The 26,522-nt window shown below is 39.4% G+C and overlaps 1 protein-coding gene across 2 annotated transcripts in view; it reads left to right on the top strand.

Moving 5' to 3' along the window:
- The window catches only part of vgll4b (vestigial-like family member 4b), a 71,866-nt gene that overhangs the window by 25,313 nt on the left and 20,031 nt on the right, over positions 1-26,522 (top strand). Inside the window, exon 1 of one of the 2 annotated variants that reach the window (XM_089125172.1) lies at positions 5,300-5,638. The exons of the other annotated variant lie outside the window; for it this stretch is intronic. Coding sequence (XP_088981298.1) covers positions 5,560-5,638 — 79 coding nt within the window. The 5' untranslated portion in view covers positions 5,300-5,559. Of the gene's footprint in view, positions 1-5,299; positions 5,639-26,522 lie in introns of those variants that run through there. 2 annotated transcript variants of the gene reach the window in all.

Genomic DNA, 26,522 nt, shown 5'->3' with positions numbered 1-26,522 from the left:
CCCATTGTTCATAATTAACCAGAACAAATTGAAATTATAACAATTAGTAAATCTGATAAATGACAGAGCAATTCGTCACATCAAATATACTCTTTAATGCAGTATTACAAATATAGCTAACCAAAAATATAACAAATTGCTCCAAACAGTTTCAAACAAATCTTTAAAAATTGCATTTTGAATGCGTCTTCTAGACGAATGATTTATTGTGTGGTGGGACATTGAGAAGAAATTGACAGATTAGAGTGCACCACCTCTTCCACTGTCTCCTCCTCTAATCTGGCAACCTTTTTAGGGGGCTTACCCTTTGGTGCCCAAAATGACAAAATATCTTTCTGCTTTTTTCCTGACATCTTTGAAAAATACAAATGCAACATTATGACAATGATTAAATATTACCCAGAGCAATCTGCTGTAATACATCCTTAATGTAACTAGAAAGACTATTAATATTACAGTATAATATAATTTAAAATAAAATCAGTAAATCTTCATTCCTTTCCATACCCACTAACATTTCTCTTAGTTTCAGATAACGTAAGATAGCCAAACTGAGCCTGGTTGCAAAGTAGTTGTAGAGTTTTTGACTGCATCAATAATAATGTAGGCTACGATGGGCTATATATTAAATGTTCTAGCCTAAAAATGTTAGACGAGCTTCTTCCAATTTACCTTCTTCTCCATCACGACACATGTGTTCGCGCGATGTTGTTGGTTACCTAGCAGTGTTGGGGAAGTTACTTTTAAAAAGTAGTGTTTGCTCGTTACTCGTTACTTTTTAAAAAAGTAATCTGTTACTTTACTTAGTTACCCCCTTTGGAAAGTAACTTTTTACGTTACTCGTTACTTTTACGTTACTTTTATGTTCCTTGACTTTGGGCAGAACCCAATATATGTTCCTAAATGTGTTGGCCTACATAAAGTTCTACTATGGATGACATAACAGTTATTTCTTTTGTGCTCTTTATTATAAAAAATAGTATCAAGGCTCCTTGGGAACAACACGGTAACCTCAAATATGTCTCAAAATAAAACATTCATGCCTCATCTAAATCCAACAAAAAAAATAAAAAAACTTAAAAATGGCTTGATGTTGATGGCTTGTGTAAATAAAATGGCATAATACAGCTTAGAGGCAAAGACATTTTAGCCAAAATAAAATCAAGCACAACTTAAAGGATGACTAGCCTCAGAATTAAAAAGGCTTTGTTAACTAAATATGCTGGTCCTTCTTCACAGTTTGATGGCAGATAAAAGAGGATATTGGGCATAGGCTTGGGTTGTTTATAGCATGGGTGGCAGGCAACCTATTCCACAACTGCAGAAAATGGGTGATTATACCTCATCAGGAGCAGTCTTTCAAACCGTTTATCTGAAAGTCTGTTTCTTCTGGGGGTAAGCACAAGACCTCCCAGGCTGAACAGCCTTTCCACTGGTGCACTGGATGGTGTGGCAGTGTTGTACTTCATGAACACAGCTTTTACTCGGGGGAAACGGTTGAGAGTTTCTATCTCTGAGCCTGATCTCATGTATTCAAGTACCTCTGAGTCTGCGCTAAAGGCCATTGCATCTTCCTCCTCATCAAAAGCAAAAAAGTCCTTCTCATTGGCGCTGCTGTGTGCGGCAACCTCTCTGTTTTTATTCTCAGCCGGCTCTGCAACATGGGGTAGAGTGCGGCACTCCGCGATGAGCAGGGCACGTGCCGCTTCTCTCCGCTCCTCTCCCCCTATCCAACGAACTTTAAATTTTGGCAACGTCAAGGCAGCCAATAAAGCTTCCCTGCTCTCCAACACCGGTGCGAATCGCGTCTTGATAGCCTAGGAGGACGAAATAATATAGAAGACAAGCTTAGTTTTCAGAAATGCCTTTCTATAGCACGCATTGTGTATTATCGTGCAATTTATACGCGAAAATGAGTTTTCACGTGCATATGATACGCAGTTTTTGCGTGCATTTGATACGCAGTTCATTTGCGTGTAATACACACGACACGAACCCCAATTGGTTGATAAAACATTGATTGAAATTAAGATACAATTTATGAAAAAAAAAAATTAACTTTAAAGAAAGGCTTTCTACAGAAAAAAAAAAAAAACGGTGAAGTAGTCAAAATCATGTCTGCCCACTCCATTTGTCTCCCGATATATTACGCAAAATTATGATCTTACTCATGGTTTTCACTTTTCATATTATCAACATAGATGAAAAAAATTATTTTTTTTACATAAATATGAAACTAAATCGGGGTTTTTTTAATGACTAGGATACAACACGTAGGCCTGTTACTTACTTTCAGATAGGCTATTAAGAATTGGCTTACCTGTACAATTACACCCGGTAGGTCTGCTGTCATCCTTGATAGTCCATTTTGGAGTGCGAGCGTCCTTGACATCAGGGTCTCCAGGGTTGGTAGAAGACAACCATAGTAACAATTATCTTCACCTTGCAAGATATCCAGTGCTACTGTCAGTGGTTTCAAAACACTGCAGTATTCCTTTAGGAATAGATGTTCGCGCTCTGTCGGGCCTCTGATATCCAGTCTAGTACAAAGCGTATTCAAATCTTGGGCCGGGATGTCACTGATACGGGACAAGGCATCGTGGAAGGAATTCCACCTTGTTGATGTAGGCACGATCATTTTTTTCCCACAGATTTCATCGACAATCTCAGAGGCCATGGTAGAACGGCTTGCCTTTGTCCAAAGAGCAGCACACTTCGCCGTTGCACTCCTGTACACAGATTTTGAGTCAGTATTAGATGACAGCCATTTGTCGATGTCATTGCACGAGATCAAATTGAGCGTATGCGAAGCACACCTAAAATGCGGGGGAAGAGAAAACTGTCCTTCTGTGGTCCCAAGCAACTCTTCCACATCTGTGAAAACTACACCTTGCTCTGCATCCTCCTCCTCTTCCTCTTCGTCAGGCTCAGGGCGTGCATACATCTTAAAAGCTTTAACAAAATTCGACCCGTTGTCTGTAACGGTGGCGGTGATCCTATGTGAAAGGCCAAACGTTGAGTGAATCTGTTCCATTTCAAAGCCAACAACATCATATGTATGCCTGCCCTTTATTCGTTTGCATGCGATGGCAGCTTTCTCACGATTCAAATTGCGTGGATTGATCCAATGCACGGTGATTCCCAGAAAGCTTCTGTTATGGCTACTCCATATATCCGCAGTGGTTGACACATACTGCAAACTTTCGAACGTTTTCTTTAATTCAGTCTCCATTTTTAGATAACATTCGTCCAGATAGCCCGTGAAAGTTCTACGATCTGACCATGGCCGCCTGTCTCCTGTTATTGGTATTTTGCTTAGTATCTTTCTGAAAGTGGGAGATTCGACAGTACTGATGGGCAACATTTCATCGACGATGAACGAAGCGACAAGTTTGTCCAACTCTTGTTTAGTTACCTCCTGGTGGTGAAAATGAAGTTTTAGCTGCTTATTTGGAGTTGGAATCGACACATCATCATTTCCCCGGGGATCTTGAGCGACAAGCTTCATGTTAGCATGTTTTCCTTTCAAATGCTTGCTGAGGTTCGCAGTTGAGTTAACGGCGGTGGACAAAAGTTTCTCGCCAGGACACAGTGTGCACCTTACACTCACATTCCTCCCCTTAGTTTCAACGAGTTTGAAGTAGTGGGAATACTTCCATCCCTCAAAAGTTAGCGTTGGCTGCTTCTCGCTTGCCATGATTGCTCTGAGTCTGCTACAGCCTCTGTCCGTTGCTACCGTGTTTGTGAGTATTGCGCGCGCAAGCGCGCAGCTGGGACAAAAGTGTCGCTGTCAAATTTTTCCATGGGGAAAGTAACGTTGCGCCGAATTTAAAAAGAAACTACATTTCGTTACCAAATTTTTAGTAGTAACGCGTTACACTACTTTTTACCCGAAAAAGTAGTTACGTTACTGTAACGCGTTACTTTGTAACGCGTTACACACAACACTGTTACCTAGTAACGAACGTACGGTGGCCGAGGATGTTCCGTCCATTTCCGTGTGTTCTGTCATTCAGTAGCGCGAACACACGGAAATGGACGGAACATCCTCGGCCACCATACGTTCAGTGGTGCACGCAGCGCGCGTATATGTTGCCTAGTAAGGAACGCAATCTGGCGGATATACGCGCTGGCGGCAGGAAACTTCACTTTGTTTGCCTGCGCCTCGTATACAACGTTAGAAAGCTTTCAGCCAGGACAACTTGGTTGGCATTGCCTTTTCAGCGTGAGAAATACACAGTGTGGCGTGTGAGCGTGTGAACCGGTCGAAATGCGTGTGTCTCACGGCCAATGCGTGAGACTTGAGAACCCTGTTGTGACGTAAGAAACACCAGCGATTTCAAACCATGTTTTTGAGACCGTCTTTGGTTCACTGCAGTTTTAAGGAGAAAATACTCAGCAATGCTGTCGACTTATAAATTTACACATGGTTTGTCTTAAAGCATATTAAAAACAGCACATAGACACATAAACAACAAGCTGGATTTTCTCTTGTTACAGTACAGTAAATGCTAATGATGGACAACTCAAGAAGTATTAACTTTCTCAATATCCTTTTAGATGTTATATTTAGAAATATGAGCCCCAGTCTCCGATCCAGATAAAAACATGGTTATTATTCTGATATAACGTGTGTAAATCACAATATCAGTGAGTTATCGGCCCTTATAAAGCCTGCTGAATTTCTGCACATGATACAAGGCCCCAGCAGAGGGCAGTGTCATAAATCATATCAGCTCACATTGAGTTAAGGAGTTTATAGTAAAGCATATGAACTCACATTTTGGTTCTGTCTTGTGAATATTCTATAATAATTATAGTAAGTGACATTTATTGGGCTGATAGCAAATTGATCAATGCATAAAAATGACAATATGGTTAATTTAAGATTTAATACAGAGGTGGACCCATAAAGAGTTGAGTTGTAAAAATATAATCTGAAGATTTTACTTCCTGTGCATGTTGTTTTAATTTTTCCCTTAAACGTAGGCTACAGGTAATTATTTTTAGATTTTTATTAGTACCTATAGGTGTAGGTATGGTATACAGACTACTTACTCTGAAAATAATGATTACAATAATAACAATTTCATTGGTAATGATTAATAAATGTGGTTAATATTTATATAAATAAAGCAAATCTTACAAGTTACATTTGTAGCTCAAGTCTGAAATGTTAAAAACGACTTTCCATGTTAACTTTTCTTTGTTTTGTACATTTCTTCTGATTCCCATGAGTTTGGGAGGGGGGACTCTCGCGAGATTTGGCGAGCGTGAGGAGGACTCAGCGCTCATAGGCGGCGCGTGTCAGTCGACTTACAGCGGGCTGTGAGGAGAACTGGCGTGACCCCTTTGTCCTTAAATACAACTCTTTTCATACGCTAAAACTTCTTAAAGTTTCTTTAAACTCGCGTTAGAGTACTTCTACTCGTCAGGTACTCAACCAGGTCGGTTTATACTAGTTATTTTCGCTCTGTTTGAAGTTAAAGGCTGGGCCTTTACATGCGCTCCTGACGAGAGAAAAAGAGAAGCTGTTTTTCTGCGACTAAAAGTCCATAAATGCTTTTTAACGAAATGGACCTGTTGAACCAGTACTTCGACAAAATGAACAATAACATTGGGATCCTGTGCTACGATGGTAAGTTTTAATACATTCACTGCTTTCCGACTGTTGGTTGATGAAATGAAGTGTTTGTCAGTGAAAATAACGGACGCACGTGACGTCACCGAGTCTCACTAGACTTTTGCGAGCGCGCAGTTTTTCTCTATTTCACACGACTTTTACGATGCTTATCTACTTCTAACGTAGATTTTAGATTTAAGGATTTTAATTTTCTATTTTAAGAAGAATGACTGAAGTTTTGTATTCGTTTGTTCATGGGGATTTTTTTTGCATCACGAAAAACAATAATAACAACAGATGTGTTGCCAACTTCCCAAAACCACTTGACGTAATCTCGAAAACAGCATTTAGCTGTAAGTATGCACAGTTTCCAAGTGCTCATTTTAGACAAGTGAATGCCAGGAATATTTGCAATATTTAAAATTAGTGAGTTTTAGGCCTGTAAAGGTTAAAAAAGTGTTTAATATGTTTGAAAGAAATGACAGAACCAAATATAAACACGTATTCATGAATGCTTTTTAAATATCAATGTTTATTTCAGCCCTTTTGCCACCTTTTGTGTTTTTTCCTTTTTCTTTTTTAAGTAACTTATTAAAGTGCAGAACATTTTAGGCATTGGCACAGAATTGTTTTTAAAATATTATAAACTGAATTTTAGTTACTTTAGATGAGGTTGCCTTTATGTACTAACAATGATTAAATACTTAGAATACTATCAGCTCTGGAATAAATGAATAAATTAGAGGTGTAGGTTGGTTGTTGAGTAGTAAAGTTAGTGTTAGGGTTAAGGGTAATAGTTGGGTTATATTAGCAGTTCCAATGTGACAACTACAAATTAATTAAATGCAATTAAGTACTTTAAACGTAATTACACTGCAGCAACAGCAAGTATGCAAGTAAATTGTGTCAAATGGTTAAGGACATTATGTAATATTGTCGAGAAACTTCTTATTATTGTTATTATATGAAGTGTGCATGAGAAATGTTTAGTATGCAGATTCCTTTGCTACATATTCTGCAATCCAGATTCCAGAGCATTTACTCATGGCTCTACTCGCCTTCTGTCTTTCTCACGGTTCATCAATATTGTGTTACATTGTGTTTGGCTTTATCTTGAGTAACATGTGAGGCCATATGGTCCAATAGAGCTGTGGATGGAGTAGAAAAGCAGGTAAATTGAGCGTGGATCTCTACACTGGCCTGCTGTTGTCGACCATCACATGTCAAGAGAGTAGAAATGTGATCCAGTCCTCCTCTAGACCCGTTTACTCGCTCGGGCATGATCTACCAAATGCCTCTTTTCATCTGATGGGCTTGAGATTTACGATCCTGGAAATATACAACATTTCATGCATCAGGTCAAATAAAAAACTCATACTTTATTCAAGGCTTGGCATTAAGCCTTTTCATATGTTTATCATACGGTCAAGTAAATTGGTCATTCACTTGTCAGAGTAAAAAAAAAAAAATGTCCAGGAAATAGGTTTTTTTTTGTGTGTGTTGTAAATTTAATTTATTCTTCTGAGTAGGGATGGCTAATAAATAAATTCAGTCAAGGAACATTCAGTAGGCAAAATTTAGATTATCTATATTATTATCTATAATAATAATAATAGAATAATGCAATGTTAAACCATTACCTGTCATGGATCAACAGAGAATTATCAATATTTATGGCAGTTATTCATCTTGGTTTGGTTACTTTTTTGGTTTGTGTTCGGGTTCATATTATGTATATTATTCATTGCATAAAGTAATGTTAACATGCTAGATTAGTATATTACTTTTTTTTAGGTCATTTTATTACTGATTGATAGATTAATAAATGCTATAATATTGTTCGGTCAGGTTATCGACTGAATGTTGACAATGTATCTTAATTGTAATATTAGTAATATTAATATGACTACTATCGTTCTCTCTCTCTTTCGGCTTATTCCTCTATGGCTCGGCACAGCAGCAGTAATATGCCATTAAATTTAGTAGCACTTTTATAATTTATTCATTCATATTAAATTAGTATCTTAGTTTGAAAGTGCAAAAATTATGAGACCTAAACTGAATTGGTTCGTGTCATGCAAGACAATTTTAGCTGTCGTGTTTACCGTATCATATTTAATTGATACGCTCTTATGTATGTCCGCTGTTCAGTGTTCAATAAAAGTCTAAATTAAATCATTTGAATGATGAACTCGCCTGTTGACCTCTGAACTCTTTGAACAAGTCAGGATGAGCAACTGACAAGTGCCTAGGCAGATTTGATGTGTTATCTCCCATGGCAACATTATTTAAAGCAGCATTGCAGAGTGGTGCGTTGAGGTCTGTTTCTTAGGCAAAGTAATGCTTCATTTCACTCATACTTCTCTCTCAATTTATTGATTTCGGCCATGTAGAAATTCGAATGCGCTTCATTTGATCTATCGTGTTCCTCCGTCAGATTAGGTAGCGCACTGCCGCCTAGCGGAGAACTTCAAAACAGCAGTGCATCAAATACCGAATGATATTGTACTGTTTGAAATTTATTATTATATAGTACCGGTATTTTTGCTTTTCCGGTATACTGTGCATCCCTAATTCTGAACCAATATTCTTATCCATGTTAATTCACCTTTGAAACATTTAAATCTGAATTTTTATGATATCTTAAAGGGTAATTCCACAGTTGGTGACATGAATGTATTGAAAGTGGGTCATATATGTAGTAGAATGGTATCATAAATTTCTAATTTGGGTCCTTCTTGGCCGATAAAAGGCAGAAAATGACTTTTTAGTGCTTGTGGATTGCAGACAACAATCCCCATAGTGCATTGCATTGCTCAGCTCTGCAGGCCACTTCCACAACTCCACCCATCAATGTAGACTAGAGTTGAGCTCCACTCAAGCGGCAAGATGAAGCCTACCCGGAAGTGCCATAAACTGCAATACATCTCAAATCCGCTAGAGGCCGGTCCCAAAAGAGAGCAAATATTCATAGACGTCATGTTATAATGTCCGTTTTCACAGCATAAATTCATATGTTTACAGTTTGGTCCCATGAACTTTTATTGTAATCTTCAATATGTTCCGCGTGCCTGACAACTGTGAGGGGGGTGAATTTTTTTTTTTTCTAACTCGTTAGTTTAGATCATATTTAGATCTAAAACGTATGACAAATAAGGGCAGTTAACTTTGATTGACAGCTGATAACGGGCTGCGCCGAGTGAATTTGACGTCTCGGCCATGATCTGACACAACACATCATACCACCTAGGCATGTGCCGGTATCAAATTTTCATGCTGCGGTTAATTGATGAGCTTTTATCACGGTATACGGTTTTATCACGATATTTTAATGAAATTACATTTTAATGCTCAAGAAAAACAGATGCATTGTGGGTCTCTAAAAAAACCTCAACTTGTATCACAATGTGTAATTGTGATTTTCGAAACATATGGTAACTAAACCAAATTGTTTAAAGTTTAGTGACAACATGTTACAATGACTGGTAGGTTACTGTTTGTATAATTCAATTAAATTCTTGGATTTGATTTCAGTCTTAATTCAATATTGACTCATTTGGATAAATATTAGGTAGGCCCCAGTCTGTTAATGTTTCTCAAGAAAAAAAAAAAACTCACATAATGCTGTAAACATACAGAGAGAAATTAAATATAATATTTAGCAAAATACTCCTTGATATTTTTTTCTAGTCAACTAATGTGCTGGTCATTAAATGGCTTTCCTGAGGTAAATGTAACGTTTTGTGACACAACTGTTCTCCTGCAGTGTTACTGACCTCTTTCCATGTTTGAAAACACTGATTGATCGTTATTATGTACAAGTAAATATACCTTTCGGTAAGTTATACTGTATCTTTAAATAAAAACGAAAGTAACATGATGATCGGTTTACTTGAACTGAGGAGCAACGATCTGTGATCAGAAAAGCTGATTTATCAACTTCAGTTTATCAATAACAACTTTCATATCAAAAGTAACCTGTTCTGTCTAGTCTGTCGGTGTCAGTGTCCTCTTTGCTCTGTGATTTTTCTCTGTGGGAGAGCGTGTGAAAAGTGTCAATTGCGTTAAGCGCCTTTCAGACAGGACGCGGAATGCGCGATGCTGCGGCCGCTTGGTTCAACGTTGCCCTTCAGATACAACGCGATTTGCCATTTTACAAATAAAAAGTTGAACTATTTTGAACTTTAACACCGGCGTGGTCGATGCAGGTCAACGCAGCAACAAAACAACCCTGCGCGTCGCGCGCGTATTCCGCGTCCTGTCTGAAAGTCTCAAGCTTGAGTCTAAAGCGGAATGTCTGAGAGTTTGGCAGCCCTGCGGGGATAAATCGTCGGGAGTATTCCGCCATGCTTGATCCATGTGAGGACTGTTTACATTAGACTAGTGCGCACTGCTGCATGCACACAGTGCTTATACATAATGGGGATTGTTTACATCAGAGTGCGCACGTGTTCTGCGCAGCACGCAGTGTTTGAGCGGTTGAAGGAAAATAAGCAGCTAATGCGCGCTTTAAAAGTCTAAATTCGAATCTATTATTTTTCACGGTATTTTGAAGAGCCCGCGATAACAATATCGTGCATATTCATTACCGCGATTTATCGCATTACCGAATACCGGCACATGTCTAATACCACCTCTGTATCCTTTCTGAAACTTTTGTATTTTCCAGTATGGCGCCGCCCATACCCCCCATAAACAGCTTCAAACCCGTTCTTCAGAGACTCTATGGGTGGCGTCACAGACGCTTTGTCCATATTTTTTACAGTCTATGGCTCCACTCTATGCTCTATGCTCCACTCTACTGCCTGGAAATCATTTCGCACAATGAAATCAGATAATGCGCGTTAATATAATATGACTGCGTAAGAGCATCAAGGTGTCGCCCGCGCCATCAGCCAATGGATTTGCGTGATTCTATATGGGCTTCAGATAATCTCCACACTTACACTATGCGTAATTTTACACGTGAAATGCAGCCAAACTTTGGAGCGTTTTGTCTTTGGCATCTTCATTAATCCCCTCACTATCAGATGTTTCGGGAGTCTCCCGCATATTGATATTGGCTCCCGCAAATTAGTTAAAATCTTTCGGAATCTTGAGCGAGAGACAGATCAGACTGTAAAATTATAAAAAGAAGATAATTGAGATGAAACCAACCATTACAGACGCATTCTGTCTAGCGCAACTTCCTTCCCTTCACAGCGTTGCGCTGTCATTTCTTCCTACAACCCAAACGTACCGTCAGAATCAGCACGATTGGTGATTGTTGTAAAATGCAGTCTGTACTGTTGCTAAACTGCGGACGCGTTCAATCATTAAAAGAGCTATTAAAAGCACAAAAGTCTGCGCAAGAGACGCTGTTCACAAGGCGACGGGCGCTCCGAAATCCACTAAAACGAGACAAGAAAAGTAGGCTATAGCCTCATTTTGGGCTTCATGTGCGCATCTAAACTATCAAATAAACATAAAATATAAAATGACCTGCTCTGAGATTCATTTAAACACAGTTTATATCTTAATTGGACGTAAATAGTTGGGAGAAAATGATGGTGCATCAGTCATCTATCACAGTAGAGTTCTGCATTTGGTCTTAAAGGGGCAGTAGTCTAATAAACATGTGACGATTGAGCCAGTAATGTGAATCAAACTACAAAAGGCAGATAAAAATCACTCGCAGCTCTTGAATGAATAACTTAAACTTTAATAAGCATTAATCTAACTATGATAAACTATGCAGTGTAATTTTACATTTGATTACTAAATTAAATTAATTTCTTTTCAGACAGAGCAACAGCCTTAACTGAAAAGTAGCTAATTTTAGACCTTCCTGAAATTAAAGCACTGTGTATATAGGCTAATTTGTATCTTTGTTTAATTGTATTCTTTGTTTGACCATGTGTTTTGTACTTGTTTTTGCCTATCTCATGTATATATGCACAACAAATAGATTTTATACATTTTGTGACTGGCCTAAAATGTAACCGGTTGTAGGTTGCATTAACACCTAGCGGTGGATGCACAGTTTGAAGACCCAGTCAGTGACGTCACAATATGCATTTTTTTTAAAAAAAATTCACGATCACCATGACCAAAATTGTACTTTTTTTTTACACTGAATCTTGAAAAAAAAAAAAATAGACCTACCTACCGACCCTTTAAAAAAAAAAAAAAATTGCTGTTACTGCAAACCAAAATATTTTTAAGGATGGCCTTAATGATGTTTACACATAGGCTGTGCTATATTTTTCTAATAATTCAACTGCCCGGAGTCAATTATTCCTCTAATAGCTAATACAACAATTAGGTTTAGTCAGGTAGTCAGGTTTTTGTCTTTTAAACCATTCTTGTGAGTAGAAATAATAATTTGGTACCCATCTCATCCCAAGCCTCAATTGCTAATTCCAGAATGGAATTTTAGAGATTGTAACAGAGACTCTTGATTTTTTTCATTAATTTTCTCTGAATTGTTAAATGACGAGTGTCAGTGATGTCTGGAGACTGTAGAGTATACTGTGAGATTTTAAAAGCTTTTCTTAAAGGTGCTCTAAATTTTGCTTAATAAACCTAAAACATCTTTGTAACTTGTGGTGAGGGCCTGTCTGTAACTCTGATTAATTCTTTGATTGTGATTTGTTTACGCCTGTGAGTGACGACGAAAGCGCCATCTTCCTCGGTCGCTGGCTCTCCTGTGTTTTCCAGATAACTCTTCAAAACATAAAGTGGAAAAACTCCTGCCACAACCGAATGCGTCTCTCGACGGGCTTCGGTTCAGAGAATCTGTCGTGACCCGCTTTAATGCCCTCAGCTCGGGCAGCCGGTCACATGACCCGGTGACAGCGGATGGAAATACACAATCACAGCCGGTTTTTGCTCACTGTTGCACGGCTGCCGCTTCAGCTATTTATAATGTGTGCCAAAGAATGTCCTGAGCACATGGCTAATCTATTACAGCATCGTCCCTGGAAATAGCTCTGTTTCTGCATCACTTCTTGTCTCTGCCGAGTCGAAACGTGCAGCTCTCTGGTGAGACACATGGCTTTGCTGAACTTTGCTTTTGCGCTTTATCTGGAACTGATTGAATGCAGCCATTCAAAGGTCACAGACAAGCTTTCTTATCTTTATGGTCATTGTTCTTCACACCAGAGATAGTTTTGAGGACTCTTTTACTATGAGCTGGGAAGATTATAAAACTGAGCAAGTTTAATGGAATAGTTGCCTTGTGAACACTTGTTTAACACCAATATTCACTTAAAAAGGTGAGAGCAGAAATGTTTTCCATTGACGAGTTGAACTGATACTATTAGGGGTGGGAGAAAACAAATTGATTCTCGGATGCATCGCAATTTCTCTCTTCAACGACGATTGATTCTGAGATTAGTTTTTAACCTAGTGGACAGCAGCTGTGAATGACTGTTAGCAAAGATGAAAACTTGCATCTGAAAATGCTTTTTTGATCCAAAATGAATGTAAACATAGACAGTTTTGTTATAACGCGATGCTTCACCTAAAAATTAAAATCTGTCATCAGTTTCTTACCCTTTGCAAGACTTTTGTTCTTTGAATCACAAAAAAATTTCATTTTTCATTTTTTTCAACATTAAAAATAATCATAAATGTTTCTTGAGCATCAGATCATCATTAGAGTGATTTCTCAAGGATCATGTGACACTGAAGACTGGAGTAATAATGAGCTGTTGTCTGAATTACAGGACTGTAGTTATGCAACATATTGATACTATTATTATAGACATTCAACTGCAAATTAATGTAGTATTGATTGTTGTAAAGAACAGTCCCCCTTCCGTGTTGATACAACTGCTTTCACAAACTTGCACTGGTGGTCGTTAGATGACAGAGGACGCAGAGGTATATCAGCAGGAGGATTGCAAGTAACCACAGGAACCGTGATATTCATATTTTTTTTATAAGACTATACCCTTCTTGTTTTGAACTTCATGCATGTGTTTTGAATGTTAAACAAGTTCATAATGATAACGAGGAGACTGTTTATCGTGGTGATGATGTGTAGCCTACAGAGGCTTCGCACAGACAGTGAATGAGAGAGATTGGCAGAGCGCGTGTGATTACCTGCGTCTGTCTTTGAAGTCATATGTATTCGTGGTAAGGCTGCTGTGTCAAAGGAAAGCAAAATAGTTGTCATATCGTCCTTTTAACCTTCATGTCATGGGTATTTACTAGGGATGTCCCGATCCGATCCACGGCATCGGTATCGCGCCGATACCGGCCCAGAACGCTAGATCGGAGATCGGAGGGGAGAAACAAATATGAGCGATATCCAGTTTAGCGGCGCAGCCTGTCACGTGATGATTGTTGTGTTTACGCACACGCGCGCACTCTCGCTTTGCGCACGGATTCTAATGTAATCGGATGATTCCACCCACAAAAGCTGCATTTCAGTCTTTTCAGAAATTCATTGGCTATCAGAAAATAGCGTCATTTCATTCTCTATTGCAACTGGATAGATAAACTGTCACTCAAAGAGAGGTAGGTACCGATCTTCACCAGGCACGCTCGTTGGCTGTTGGAGTTTAGAAGACACCCCTAACACTCGCCGATTGGCTAAAATGACCTGTCAATCAATAGTTCATGGGTCAGCGGCCATTTTGACATTCTTTTTTCTCCAATGTTTACGTTTCAACTGAAGTTAGACGGATCATAGTGTTGTGCTACGTTCACACCGGACGCGAATCGCGCGTCAAATTCGCGCCTGACGCGTCTAGACGCTTGACCACTAGTGTATTCGCGTGTCAAGAGCGAAACTGGCACGCGTAAAGTTTGAAGCGAAATTTACGCGCGTGACGCGCGTCAGAATCAAAATCCGTTGGCGGTCATTGTTTTTATGTCGACCGAGCATTCATCAAGAGAGTTACCGCTCTGTATTTACTCTGGATAGCAGAACAGCGGCGTGGGGATCATCGTCGCCGTATATTTGTGTCCACCGGACCCTTCGGAGCCGAACCGTTTGGCGAGTTTCACCATTTGCTCGCTCCAGGAGCTGCGCTGGATGACGGCCGCTGTCAGCGGTACTTTCGCCTGTCACGCGCCCAGTTTGATGACCTGTTGTCCCGCATCTGAGCGAGGATCACCCTCGCCCGGCCCCTCATCCATCTAATCTAGCTGTCATTTATTTTTGTTTTGATAATAAATAGAGCCAGCCTTCAAAAGTTATTAACCTGTCCTGTGATTTTTTTTTCTCTCTCTCACGTCCAGACACGAATTTATGCACATATGTTGATTGTCTTTACAACATAATACTATTTCTAGATATGGAATGAATAACATTTAATACAAAATGAACATGTCTCCATATAGAAATAATGTTTTAAGTGATGAAACATTTGCTTTGTTGTGCATAATCCCACCATGCATTTAGTCATATTAACAAAATAATTTATTGAAGCATCCAGACACTTCACCACGTGAGCAAGCAGCTAGGCTCCTGATTGGTTAACGCGGCGCGAATTCACGCCAAAGTTCAGATTTTTCAACTCGGGCGGCAGACGCGAATTCGCGTCAAACGCGTGAATGCACAACGCTCAAACGCGTCAAAAGACGCGTATTCGCGTCTTCCGCGCCGCGCTCCACGCCTCATTCGCGCCGCAGGAATTTTTCTTGCATTGACTTAACATTGAAATCATTCGCGCCTGACGCCCTATTCGCGTCCGGTGTGAACGTAGCATTAGTGCGTCGAAGTTGTGATAGCGCTGTCGGCTAACGCAAAATGCTACTATTTACAGTCCATGGATGTTTATTCATATATACAATTGTTTTGGACTAAAAACTTCTTCAAATTGGATTGTATGGACGCTTTACAGTGAAACCAAACCATTTTTGTTGGAATGTGGACTAACAGATGGCTAATTGGTGAGTTTCTTCCAGTTTGTGTTGGTTTGTTTTGGCTGTTGGTGGTCTGACAAAGAGACAGATTGTGCCCGCTGTGTTGATTGTATCTTAAAATGGTTTACGTCGTTCGAATCACGAGTTTCTCAGCTTTCCAAAGATATGTATTATGTTTACTTTTGTGTTTGTTTTGTTTTGTCTTTCACAAAGTTAAACCTATAAACCACCCTGTGGGCCGTATACGGCACGTCGGACCACGAAAAAAAAATATCGGACTAATATCGGTATCGGCAAAAGCCAAAGGTGCGGCATCGGTATCGGTATCGGAAGTGAAAAAGTGGTATCGGGACATCCCTAGTATTTACCATAAATGTACGTCCGCAGCAGCGCTGGTCAGCATCCCACAGCGCAAGGAAGCCGCAGGGAAATAAAATCAGCGAGTCACACATTGAATCAATGCCACATAATAAGTGAAGCATCAGCATTGCCCATGCAACGCATTGCTGCTCAGCTGAGCCTTGAAAAGTGGAACTCAAAGTTGAAAATAATTAACACCTTGTTTCATTACATCTCTTTTAATGAATCAGTTTTTTTGAACGTGTTCGTTGAATAAACGGTTTAAAGGGATACTCCACCGGGTTTTCATATTAAACTATGTTATTCCCTTAATTAAGACGAGCTGATGCATACCTCTCTCGTCTCAGTGCGTGCACTATATCGCTCTGTATTGCCGCAAATCTATGTTAGCACTTAGCTTAGCCCAGTGCATTAAATATGGGCCAAAAAGAGAAGCGACAAAACACTTCCTCGTTTTCCCTATTTAAACACAGTTACTCGATTAGTGTAACTCGACCTAGGCTGGTGACACAAAATAAAACGTTGTGTTTTTCTAAGCGTTTAAAATTGATGACTATATTGTATGGCGGAATACCATAAAAAAGTGCTTTAGAGCACTTCAACTTGGCGCAATAATACCTTCACTCGTGAAAAGTCCTCTTACCGGCTCCCGCTTTGTCGCATGTCACGTTGGCTGCATTGACGGTAATAAGAGGGAGGGGGAGAGCGAGGAAGCGGGACACCGGTTACATCTCTCCCACCGCGGCATCTCTCCCCCCACTGTCGATTTTTTTTTTTTTTTTTTTTAAATCATTTAGTTCAGTTAGACAACAGCCACTATTAAACTGTACATATCTGCTTAATAAATTGTGACCAGAGCGAGAGTCGCCGCCGCACAGATCAGCAACAGGAGTCAGGTTTCATTAATCACAAGTAGGGCTGGGCAAAAAAATCTATTTTTCGATTAATCGTTTTTTTAAAATGTGGTCGATTTAAAATCGATTCTCAACGGCCACGAATCGATTTTTTTCCATATTAAGGGCTCGCGGTGCTGCGTCTTCTCCCTCTGCACTAGGCAAGCGCGCTACAGGCGTTACACACTCGCGTTTTGGAGTCGGGACATGACGGAATATTCACTTGCACAATCGGGCCAGCATTGCATCGTAACCTATGATCGTAACTAACGTTTATAATTTTCACGTCTTTTTAAGTTTACCAGTTTAAACATTCAAGCAATGTTAAACCATCCCGTGCTCGCGCACTCAGAGATGTCTTTCACTGCGTGCACATACAGTAAAGCCTAATCCGCCTCACAAACAGCTCACCAGAAACAAAAGTTTTATCCCTGGATTATATCGCTTTAACAGTTAAAAACACGCGAAATTATGTCAAAACTCTGGTCTTGGTGAGTAACCTTGTAAGGACAGTCGGTTATGTCTTAAATTAGCATTAAACGCGTCTGAGCGTAATGGGTCCGTGCACTACCGGTAGTTCTTAAAGTGAACGCAGCCATATGTGTCTGTCATTAATTATGTTGTCATAACATAATATAGCATTAATTGTAAGCAATCAGAATTAAAATCCTATGTATTTAATTCAGTCTGGACTAAAAAGACTACCCAGTGTTATTTTACATTGGATTTACTTTATTCAGTTTGTATTTCTGACATACCCCCCCCCCCCCCCCAAAAAAAAAAAAAAAAACCTACCCAAAAATGTCTCTTTTTATTTGTGTCTTTATTCTATTGTATTTATTTTCCAATTTAATTCAAAGATTGAAATCAAGCTTTCATGTGTTTCATAAACTCTTAACAAAAAATTACCCCATTGTAAAAACAAACATTTAGGTATGATCAATGTAAATAAAAAATGTCTAAATATTTAGATATTTATTTATCTATATCTATCTTAAACATAAAATAAACCCTGATCCTGTTTGTTCAAGCTGTGCTACTCGTTCTGACTTGTCCAATTTCCAGCATCAATTTTGCATCTTGCATCAAAATCCTGTCTATTCATTGTATGCATTTAGTGTATAGTGTACCTAAAATAAAAAGATTTTTATATACAGGTTTGTGGCTCTTAATTTCTTTGTATTAATTAACCACTAGTAAATTTATGTCCTGTTCTTTTTTTTTAATATAAATATAGGATTTGTATTACATCCATATTTATTGTAGTTTAATCGAGAATCAAATCAGGAATCGAGAATCGAAATCGAATCGAACTGAGAGCTTGCGAATCGAATCGAATTGAACATGTGAATCGATACCCAGCCCTAATCACAAGAGTGAGGATCTGACTGACAAGGTAATGCAGAATATTTGGTGTCAAAGTAAAATGTAAAAGCTCCTATTTAAGTAAATTTGTCATTTCACTGTTTTGTTGTTGTGTTTTCATTAAGAGTAATAGGCTAATGAACTAAACACTCAAGTAATCCACCTTGAATTGACGCTAATTTGAAAATGGAACTAACATGCGCACGGCCACGCGTGTCAATGGGTGCGGAGCAAGCAGAACAGAGAGAGCGTTTTCAGTTTATTTCTGAGGAAAAATTCTCGCCCTGTTCTGCTCACTCCGGTTGGCGTGCGGCTATGCACGTTTCATTATCAAATTGGTGCCAATTCAGGGCTATATCCATCACATGACTAAACATACATAATGATTTTGACAGTCACACGAAAACTGCTTTTTCTAATTTATCCACGTTTGGATTAAACAAAAGGCTTCACTTTCATTAATAAAAGCGGCATTAGTTTCGACGGGAGGCCAAAACGGAGAGAAATATATGGGTTTTCAAACTAAAACGTATTAGTGTGGATGAGGCCTGAATGTTTAGTTTTGGCTCACATCTGTAACACAAACTCATTCTGGCTTGATGTTTGATGTCTCTAGTAGTAGAGCTAGACTTTGATCACTTGCGCTTATAATATCAGTCTTTCAATAGATCAAACATTGGCTTCATCTCTTCTAACACTGATAGGCATCTTTATGGCTCCTGCAGTTCCAGCGAAGGCTGTTGAGGTTTTATCTGGGTCGTCTCAGACTCACTGAAGTGTGAAATTCAACAAGTTGGTTGAAAGCGGCTTTGTTCAGTTTCCTCTTTTCTCGAGGGGTTAGCATGTGAAAGGTGTCTGCGTGTTTTGTATTTGCACTTCAGAAGTTTCGCCTCGAGTTTGAGATTTTATTTATTTTATTTTTATTAGGGCTGTGCAAAAATTAATTGCGACTAATCGCATCCAAAATAAAAGTCTGTGTTTACATAATACATTTGTGTGTGCTGTATATAATTATTTTTTATATATAAATACACACACATGCATGTATATATTTAAGAAAATGTGTTATTCGTATATAAAATATTTATATTTATATAATATAGATTATGTATTTATATATATATATATATATATATATATATATATAGAATTTAAGCGCAAATAATTCTTAAATATATACATGCATGCATAGGTATTTATATATACAAAGGGATTATATAAGCACACACAAATATATTATGTAAACACAGACTTTTATTTTGGATGCGATAAATCGCAATTAAGTTTTGCACAGCCCTAATTTATTTTTTTAAGTCTATTAACTAGAGCAGGGGTTCCCAACCTTTTTTGTGCCAGGGACTGGCATATTCATAAAAAAATTTCCAGGGACCAGCTGTCAATTTGAATACCTCAATTTTAAGGTGCATCGTTTGGATTCGGAACATATCACTGTGCAAAACAGTAACAGGATATAATTTATTTGCATATAATGAACTAGGGGGCAACAAAGGCTCCTTGCATACCAATCTTTTTAAACTTTCAGAACGGTTCACAAAAAGTTTCTCTTTTCTCCCATTTAATTAGGTCTACTTCAAAAGCAACTCACATAGCACTCACTCACTAGCAGGTGCATAGACGTTGGAACCCTAACCCCCGGCCGCCCCCTAAATTCACATAAGGATTCAATAAGGATTATGCATTAGCATGCATTGTGCATTATGATGCAATTTATATACAAAAATTAGTTTTTACGTGCATTTGATACGCAGAAAACTTAATAATTGGTCAGAATTATGTCTGACACATTCCAAATGTTTTCCGATATATGGTGACCCAAGCACTGATGGACCAAAGAGCGCACATTTTGACATGTGCAGTAAAAACTTGTTTTTACGCGCGCGCGCGTGTGTGTGAATGTGCTTGTATTTGCGAGTGTATAAACGAGAAAGAAATGATAGAATGAAGCAATGGTAAAAAGACAATAATGATAAGAAGGAACATATAGCAGATGGGAGTCAAGTGCGAGTCAAACCTATTATATTCAGTCAAACGCATGGCCAAAAGACGCAGCTTCTGACGTCACTACATACGACACAAGCTGGGGTCAAAGTGCACAGGAAGTGATGTCGTGATCCGTCCATGGATCCGTCATCTGAAGACGCAACTATCAATTGCAGATCTATAGAACATGTGTGCAAAGACGTGCAATGCATTTTGTGTGTTTTTTTTGGAAACGCATTATTACAGACTCATTAGAGGGTGGAAACCGCGCAACATCAGCATGTTGAGGCTTGATCTGCCATAGTGCACCGAACGTGATACCTCAATGCGCCATCGGAAGGCGTTACTATCAATCGCAGATCTACAGATCATGTGTGCAAAGACGTGCAATGCAATTTTGTGATTTTTTTTGAGAAACGCATTTTGAGCATTTTGTACAGACTCATTAGAGGGTGAAAACAACGCAACATGCGCATGTTGGAGGCTTGATCTGACCATTTTACATCTCTGGTTTTGTATGCAAAAAGAATGATTGAGCTAGCCACTTGGTTTCAGTTTCTATAGGCTGTTAAACAGACACACGCAAACCGGAGCGCCGACGCTCCCGTCGGTCTTAAAGGGTTAAAGGAGCAAAATGCAAGTATCTAAGGTTTTTCAGAACTACGCCCCCTCTGGCGACAAGCGAAACTGTGCGCGCGCCCACACACACATACACGCACGTTTGCACAAGCTGTTCATAACCAAAGGAGCATCAGCCGCACACTGTGCGGCACACATCTTTTGTTATTCATAATGAGTTAATACAGTTATAAATCTGCAGGTCATTTAAAATATATGAAAGGAAAGGCATTTGAGTACACACGTATGTGTGTGTGAGGGGGGAAACAGGGGTAGTAGAAAACTTCGTTTTTTGTTTCCATCTATCTCCATATTATGTGCTTACTGTATCCACGTATGATTGTATAATTATGGAAACACGTTCATGAACAATATAAGTTATTACTTTGTATAGGACCCGTTTGAGCCCTAGAGCAGACCGGAGATCTCTCCATTTGTTGAAAGCCTTCCCGATGTTGACTCTCGTCTCATTCCGACGACTGGCACTGGATAGACAGAAGTTGTATTTTCTTTGTCTCACGTGGAGTTTGCGTTGGGGTTTGGAATGAACTACAAGCCGGTCTCTTTGGGGCTGTTTACACCTAGCCACAAAGCGTTTTCTCAGATCGTATAGCTATCTGATTTATCAAAACGATTCCATTACACCTGGTCACATAAATGTGTTTTTGCAAAACGGATATAATCTGATTTTCAATTCCCGCACTATATAGGCTACAGAATTCATGAAGTGCACGTCACCGAAAGCAACAGATATGACTTTTAATGAAGATGGTAGTGTTAAGCGTCTGCGACTTACTTTCACTTTGATTTGCGATAGATTGCGGCGCGCTGGCTTTATGAATAGACACTCAGCTGCGCATCTGAGGTGATGCGTGTCGTCATATATGACTAAAATAACATGACATAACCTATAGCCTGCTTTCAACAACCAGATGCATTTACACTTGTCCAGTTTTGTCTGGAATACGGCCCAGACCATGTCCTCAAGTGATTTGAGTGATCCGATTCAAATCCGTCTCAAACGTTTCGGAGGGCAACCTGGTCTTTTCACGATCGAATAGCTATCCGATCACAGAAAACGCATGAAGTGACCTGGTGTAGGCTAAACAGCTCCTTTGAATCCATCTTCTACTTTTGTGGAAAGTTGACTAAAGTTGTGTCGCTCGAGTTGTCTTCTCTGATACGGAGATGGCGGCGAATACACTACCTGCAAGACATAGGCACATAGCCAGGCGAGCGTGAACGCGCTTGACGTCACGGCCAGTCTCAGATTCGAGCCCAAATCCCTCTTATTTATTTTTATTGTACAGGATTAAAGAGGCGATCTCAGTGTTTAGAGAAGGGCTCATTCAGCCCATCAGGCGATTGTTTAAGCATGTATGGGTTAGAAAACGGCTATTTTTAACATGAAATGTTGCGCAATGCACCTTTAAATGCAACTTGAGTACTAGCCACTTTGGACAATTATTCGAAGTAATTTTTGGACCACCTCCAGATTTTTTCCTTTCTTGAAACCTCACATCTGTGTTTGAAACTATTTTATTGTCATTTGAGAAACCAATCCTGTTCAAGACCAGTAGAGCTATAGACAACACTTAATGCTTGTTGAAAACCCACTGTGTGGTTCAGTGTTTCCCAACCCTGTTCCTCTGCAAACACTGGTGTTCTTCATCATTCGACGCCTGTCTCTACAGCATTCTTCATTGATGATAAATTAATAAATGATTCATTCGCCACTAACTTTCACAATAGCGCCAGGGCAGCCCACATCTCTGGAGATGCACACCAATGATGAGATGGAGATGCACACTCTCATGGAGTCAAACCAAAATATATTCAGACAACTTCGGCATTTCTCACATCATCACAGTTTATTCGCTATAGTTTAGAAAATGGTAATAAAACATGAGCAGAGCTCAGGGTTATCAGATCAGTGGATATTTCACTGGGTTTGTCCGTTCTTCTGTTAGGCCCCGTCCACACTACTGCATTTTCATTTAAAAATGGAGAATTAAAACGAATACGTTCTCCGTCCACACTAGTGTTTTATCTGCATATTAGAAGTGATCTCCGTCCACATTAAAACGACTGAAACAGCGGATCACGTGACTATTCACCAACACTAGGCATGCGCGTGCCGGTTTAAACGGTGGCTGACGAATCAGGGAAGGACACATCATGACTGACACCCAATCATAGAGCCGAGCGTCAGTCTCTGCGTCAGCGTTTTTTAAAGTCCTTTTTAGGTCTTTGTTTGTTTTTTTTTTTTTTTTTTTTTTTCTTCGTTTTAGTCTGGACGGGAGGTGCAAATGTAGCAAAAGGTCTCAGTTTTAAATGAAAACACAGTAGTGTGGACGGGGCCTCAGACTCTCATACATGAATTATTTTGAATATCTGTCAGTTTTTAAATTTAACTACACAATTAGGTAATACCAGTTTAGCTCAACCAGTGACCAAGCAATGCTTCATGTTGTTCAGTCTGTGTGTAAAAAGAGCATTAGCAATTATAGAAAACACACTGAAGAAGACACGATCAGCTCAAAGTGTTGGAAATAATAATGTTTCATCACAAAGTTTCACTGGTAGTCACTGTATGGAGAATATTTGGGTGAAATATGTAACAGTTTACTTTATTTTGCTCTCCTGACATACATAAATGCACTAGTGTCCTGATCACACTAGTGAAACAATATCAAAAATTATATCCGGTGTTTGAATGTCTTGGTTCGCCTGTAAGCGATTGTGTGTTGGGGTGTTGTGGTCGTTTGCACTCGTCTAAAGCTTTTCTCTATTAGCAGCTCCGGCTCTTGCCAAAAACGATGATGTCAGCGTCGTTGCCATGACGCTCGGACTAACGAGCTGAAACATGTCAGTCGGGAAAATAGGCCGCTTGTTTTGGGAAGTACCTCGTGAGCTTGTCCATCTGAGCTTTATCCATCGTTTACTTGACTCTGAAGTCGAGTGAATGCATACATGGCTTATTTTATGAGGCTTTAGTGTGGGAGAGGTTATTTTTTACCATCTGTATTTATTTCAGTCTGTAAATAAATGCACCAATGCAGTGCTGTGAAACTCAGGTCTGGCTTCATGCACACTTTCTTAAGCTTAGTTAACCTCATCGCAAGTGGAAAGTCCCATTGGAGAGAGTGTGCCAGTTGTAATTTTCCGGCCTAACTCCCACACAAACGCACTGAGTGCCCTTGTGCTACATCTCGTATTAGAGAGGATTGAAAAGAATCTTCTAGCACAGTGTTGTAATGACGCTTCCAGAGACACATCCCAGTTCTTTTTTGCATTATAGTCCTCCAGTGCAGTTTAGGGCCGTAAAAATGGCTTTCGTAAATATTATAAAAATTCGAATTATATTCAAAATCTAAAGGCAATGCTTAATGTTAGAGGGAAAAAAGTACTGTATTGTCAATAAGCAAATATAAACCAAATCAAGTATTGCATCTTGTATTGAAATGATTGACATTCACTTTTTCAAGGGCATTAAGTTTTGAAACAATTGTTCTTTTTTTCCTTAATATGCATGCAAGGAAAATTAGGTTACAATAGTGTATGAAACTGTGTTTGTGCATCAGTAACCTGAGAAAACACACTTCAACACAGCGTGATAAACTACATGAACACACAACAGCAAACTGGCATTCAGAAACACTCACTTCTACTCACTACATCGACATATTGATCACCACACACACCAGACGCTCAGCTTGATCTGAGCGAGTGAAGAATGCTTTCTTTTCACTGTGTTTCCAGCTGATACACTCGCACACACACACACACACACACACTCAGCTCTGACTGATATGCAGGTTTGGTCAAGTGTGTCGTTGCACAATTTTTGCCTTCAGCTGAGAGGGTTTTCGTCAGCAGACTTTTTTTCTGACATTTTTTCAGTAAATACAGGACAAGCTAACAAAAACAAACTGTGTCATTGAAGTCATCATGTCTCGCGTGCCTCTTGACCCACCAGAAATTCAAATGCTGTTTTTGCTTCAGTTGTTTGTTTCTTTGACAATTTTTTAACAAAAATTATTTGACAGCCATAGTGCAGTACGTTTGCTGAGAATGACATTTGTTGATCTCTATTGACCTGTTTGACTGCAAATAACAGGCAAAGATTGACTTGAAGACTTTGCAGCCTCAGTGTATCAATGCAATTCAAAGTTTTCAAAGTACTTCAGTACATCAATCTCTGATGTTTTTCCTGCTCTGATATAAGATGTCAGATCAAGTCAAGTGTCCTCAAAAGAGAAAGAGAGAACGATGTCAGGACAGAATGATGAGTGGGTTTATGGTGATTGCTGTGATTCTTCTCTGTGTGATTTGATGGTTTTTATGATCTGAAAATCAACATCAAAGCAGTGGCCTGGAGCTTTCATGTGTAATATATATTGTAGTGGTCGACCGGTGTTGGTTTTAATGGGCGAGCGCTTGTCTATCTGCAGCTTGGTGGCTGATATAATACATTTAAAAGGCAGGGATGTGATTTTTCCGGATTAATCCGGAATTGTGGATTTTTCGACCTAAAAATGTGACCTACATGAATCATGCAGATCTGTAAAAAAAAAAAAAAAAAGGGGGACGGGTGTCGGCAGCCGTAGTGAAAAGGAGAGAATATGAGGACATAACCCATAACTGGCTGACATGCGTACAGAAAGTTCCTTTCAAAGTATCAACAAGGACGTATTTGCGTTCAGCCAGAGAATGTCTAATTGGTTCAGCTTGTTCACCTGCTCAATTTTGTATCTCAGTCGCTCTCGCGCTGGTATCGTTGTCAGTTGACAAGAACATCACAGTTAGGTCACCAGGGCTATTTTCCTGCTTTTTTGTCCTTAGCCAATCACATTTCTGAAAAGGGTACTTCACCTCTGGAAAGATGAATGTGTATTTAAAATGGGGAATTTATGTAAAAGAAATATGAAATTTATTTTTGAATTTCTAGACTGAGAAAAGCCAGAAAATGTATTTTTGGCTTATGTGGATGAAAGACAACAACTCCAAGAATGCACTTGATTCGCTGCCCTAGGAGGCCATGCCTACGCATAACAGAGCGCTTAACAAGTCTAGGCTACTAGTGAGTCTCCGTGATGAGTCTGGCCGAAGATGTGTTTCGAGATCATCGATGAGCGACACCCGTGAGACGCACCAGTCTTGTGTCGCTCACCGAGGAGCGGGAATTTTCTTAGCAATGTTAAAACGCACATCAACTGATCGCTTGTTTGGCGTTCATGTAAACACTAAATTCAGATTCACCAATCAGAATGAATTCAGTTAGGTTTGAAACAAAAGGTGTGCATGTAAACAATGAAACAATGGCGACTGCAGAAAGCAAAAGCTGAATCCTGGACATCGAGGGCCAGACATGTCCGTGAAAGAGGATGGTAACCCCTACTACTCGGGTCTCTCCAACAAGAGCCTGCTTAATAGCTTCCAAAAAAGATGGCTGACACTGTGTACATTCTGTGAGTGAGATCCACCCTCTGTGGGCGGGTTGAGAACATGCGGGTCAGCCCCATGACTGACTGTAGTCTTTAGCCTCTGGCCAAAAAAATCCTCTGATGCGAAATGAAAATTCTGAGGAGTTTTGCCAGACAAAAAATACATAAATCTCTCGTCTCAGGGGGATATGGGGGTGGAAAGCATGGTAATTTGAAAATACTGAAAAGTGTGTAGATCATTTTGGTTGTCTGCTCAGTGCTCACTCGCATTATTATTTTCAATATTTGCTGGGATCAGATCATACAGTCAAACCAAAATTTATTCAGACACCTTGCTTTCCTAACTTACATAATTTA

This window comes from Pimephales promelas, chromosome 21 (genome assembly GCF_988280905.1).
Source record: "Pimephales promelas chromosome 21, fPimPro1.hap1.1, whole genome shotgun sequence".
NCBI lineage: Eukaryota > Metazoa > Chordata > Actinopteri > Cypriniformes > Leuciscidae > Pimephales > Pimephales promelas.
The sequence above is the reverse complement of the archived record's forward strand: the minus strand, read 5'-3'. Positions and strand labels throughout refer to the sequence as shown.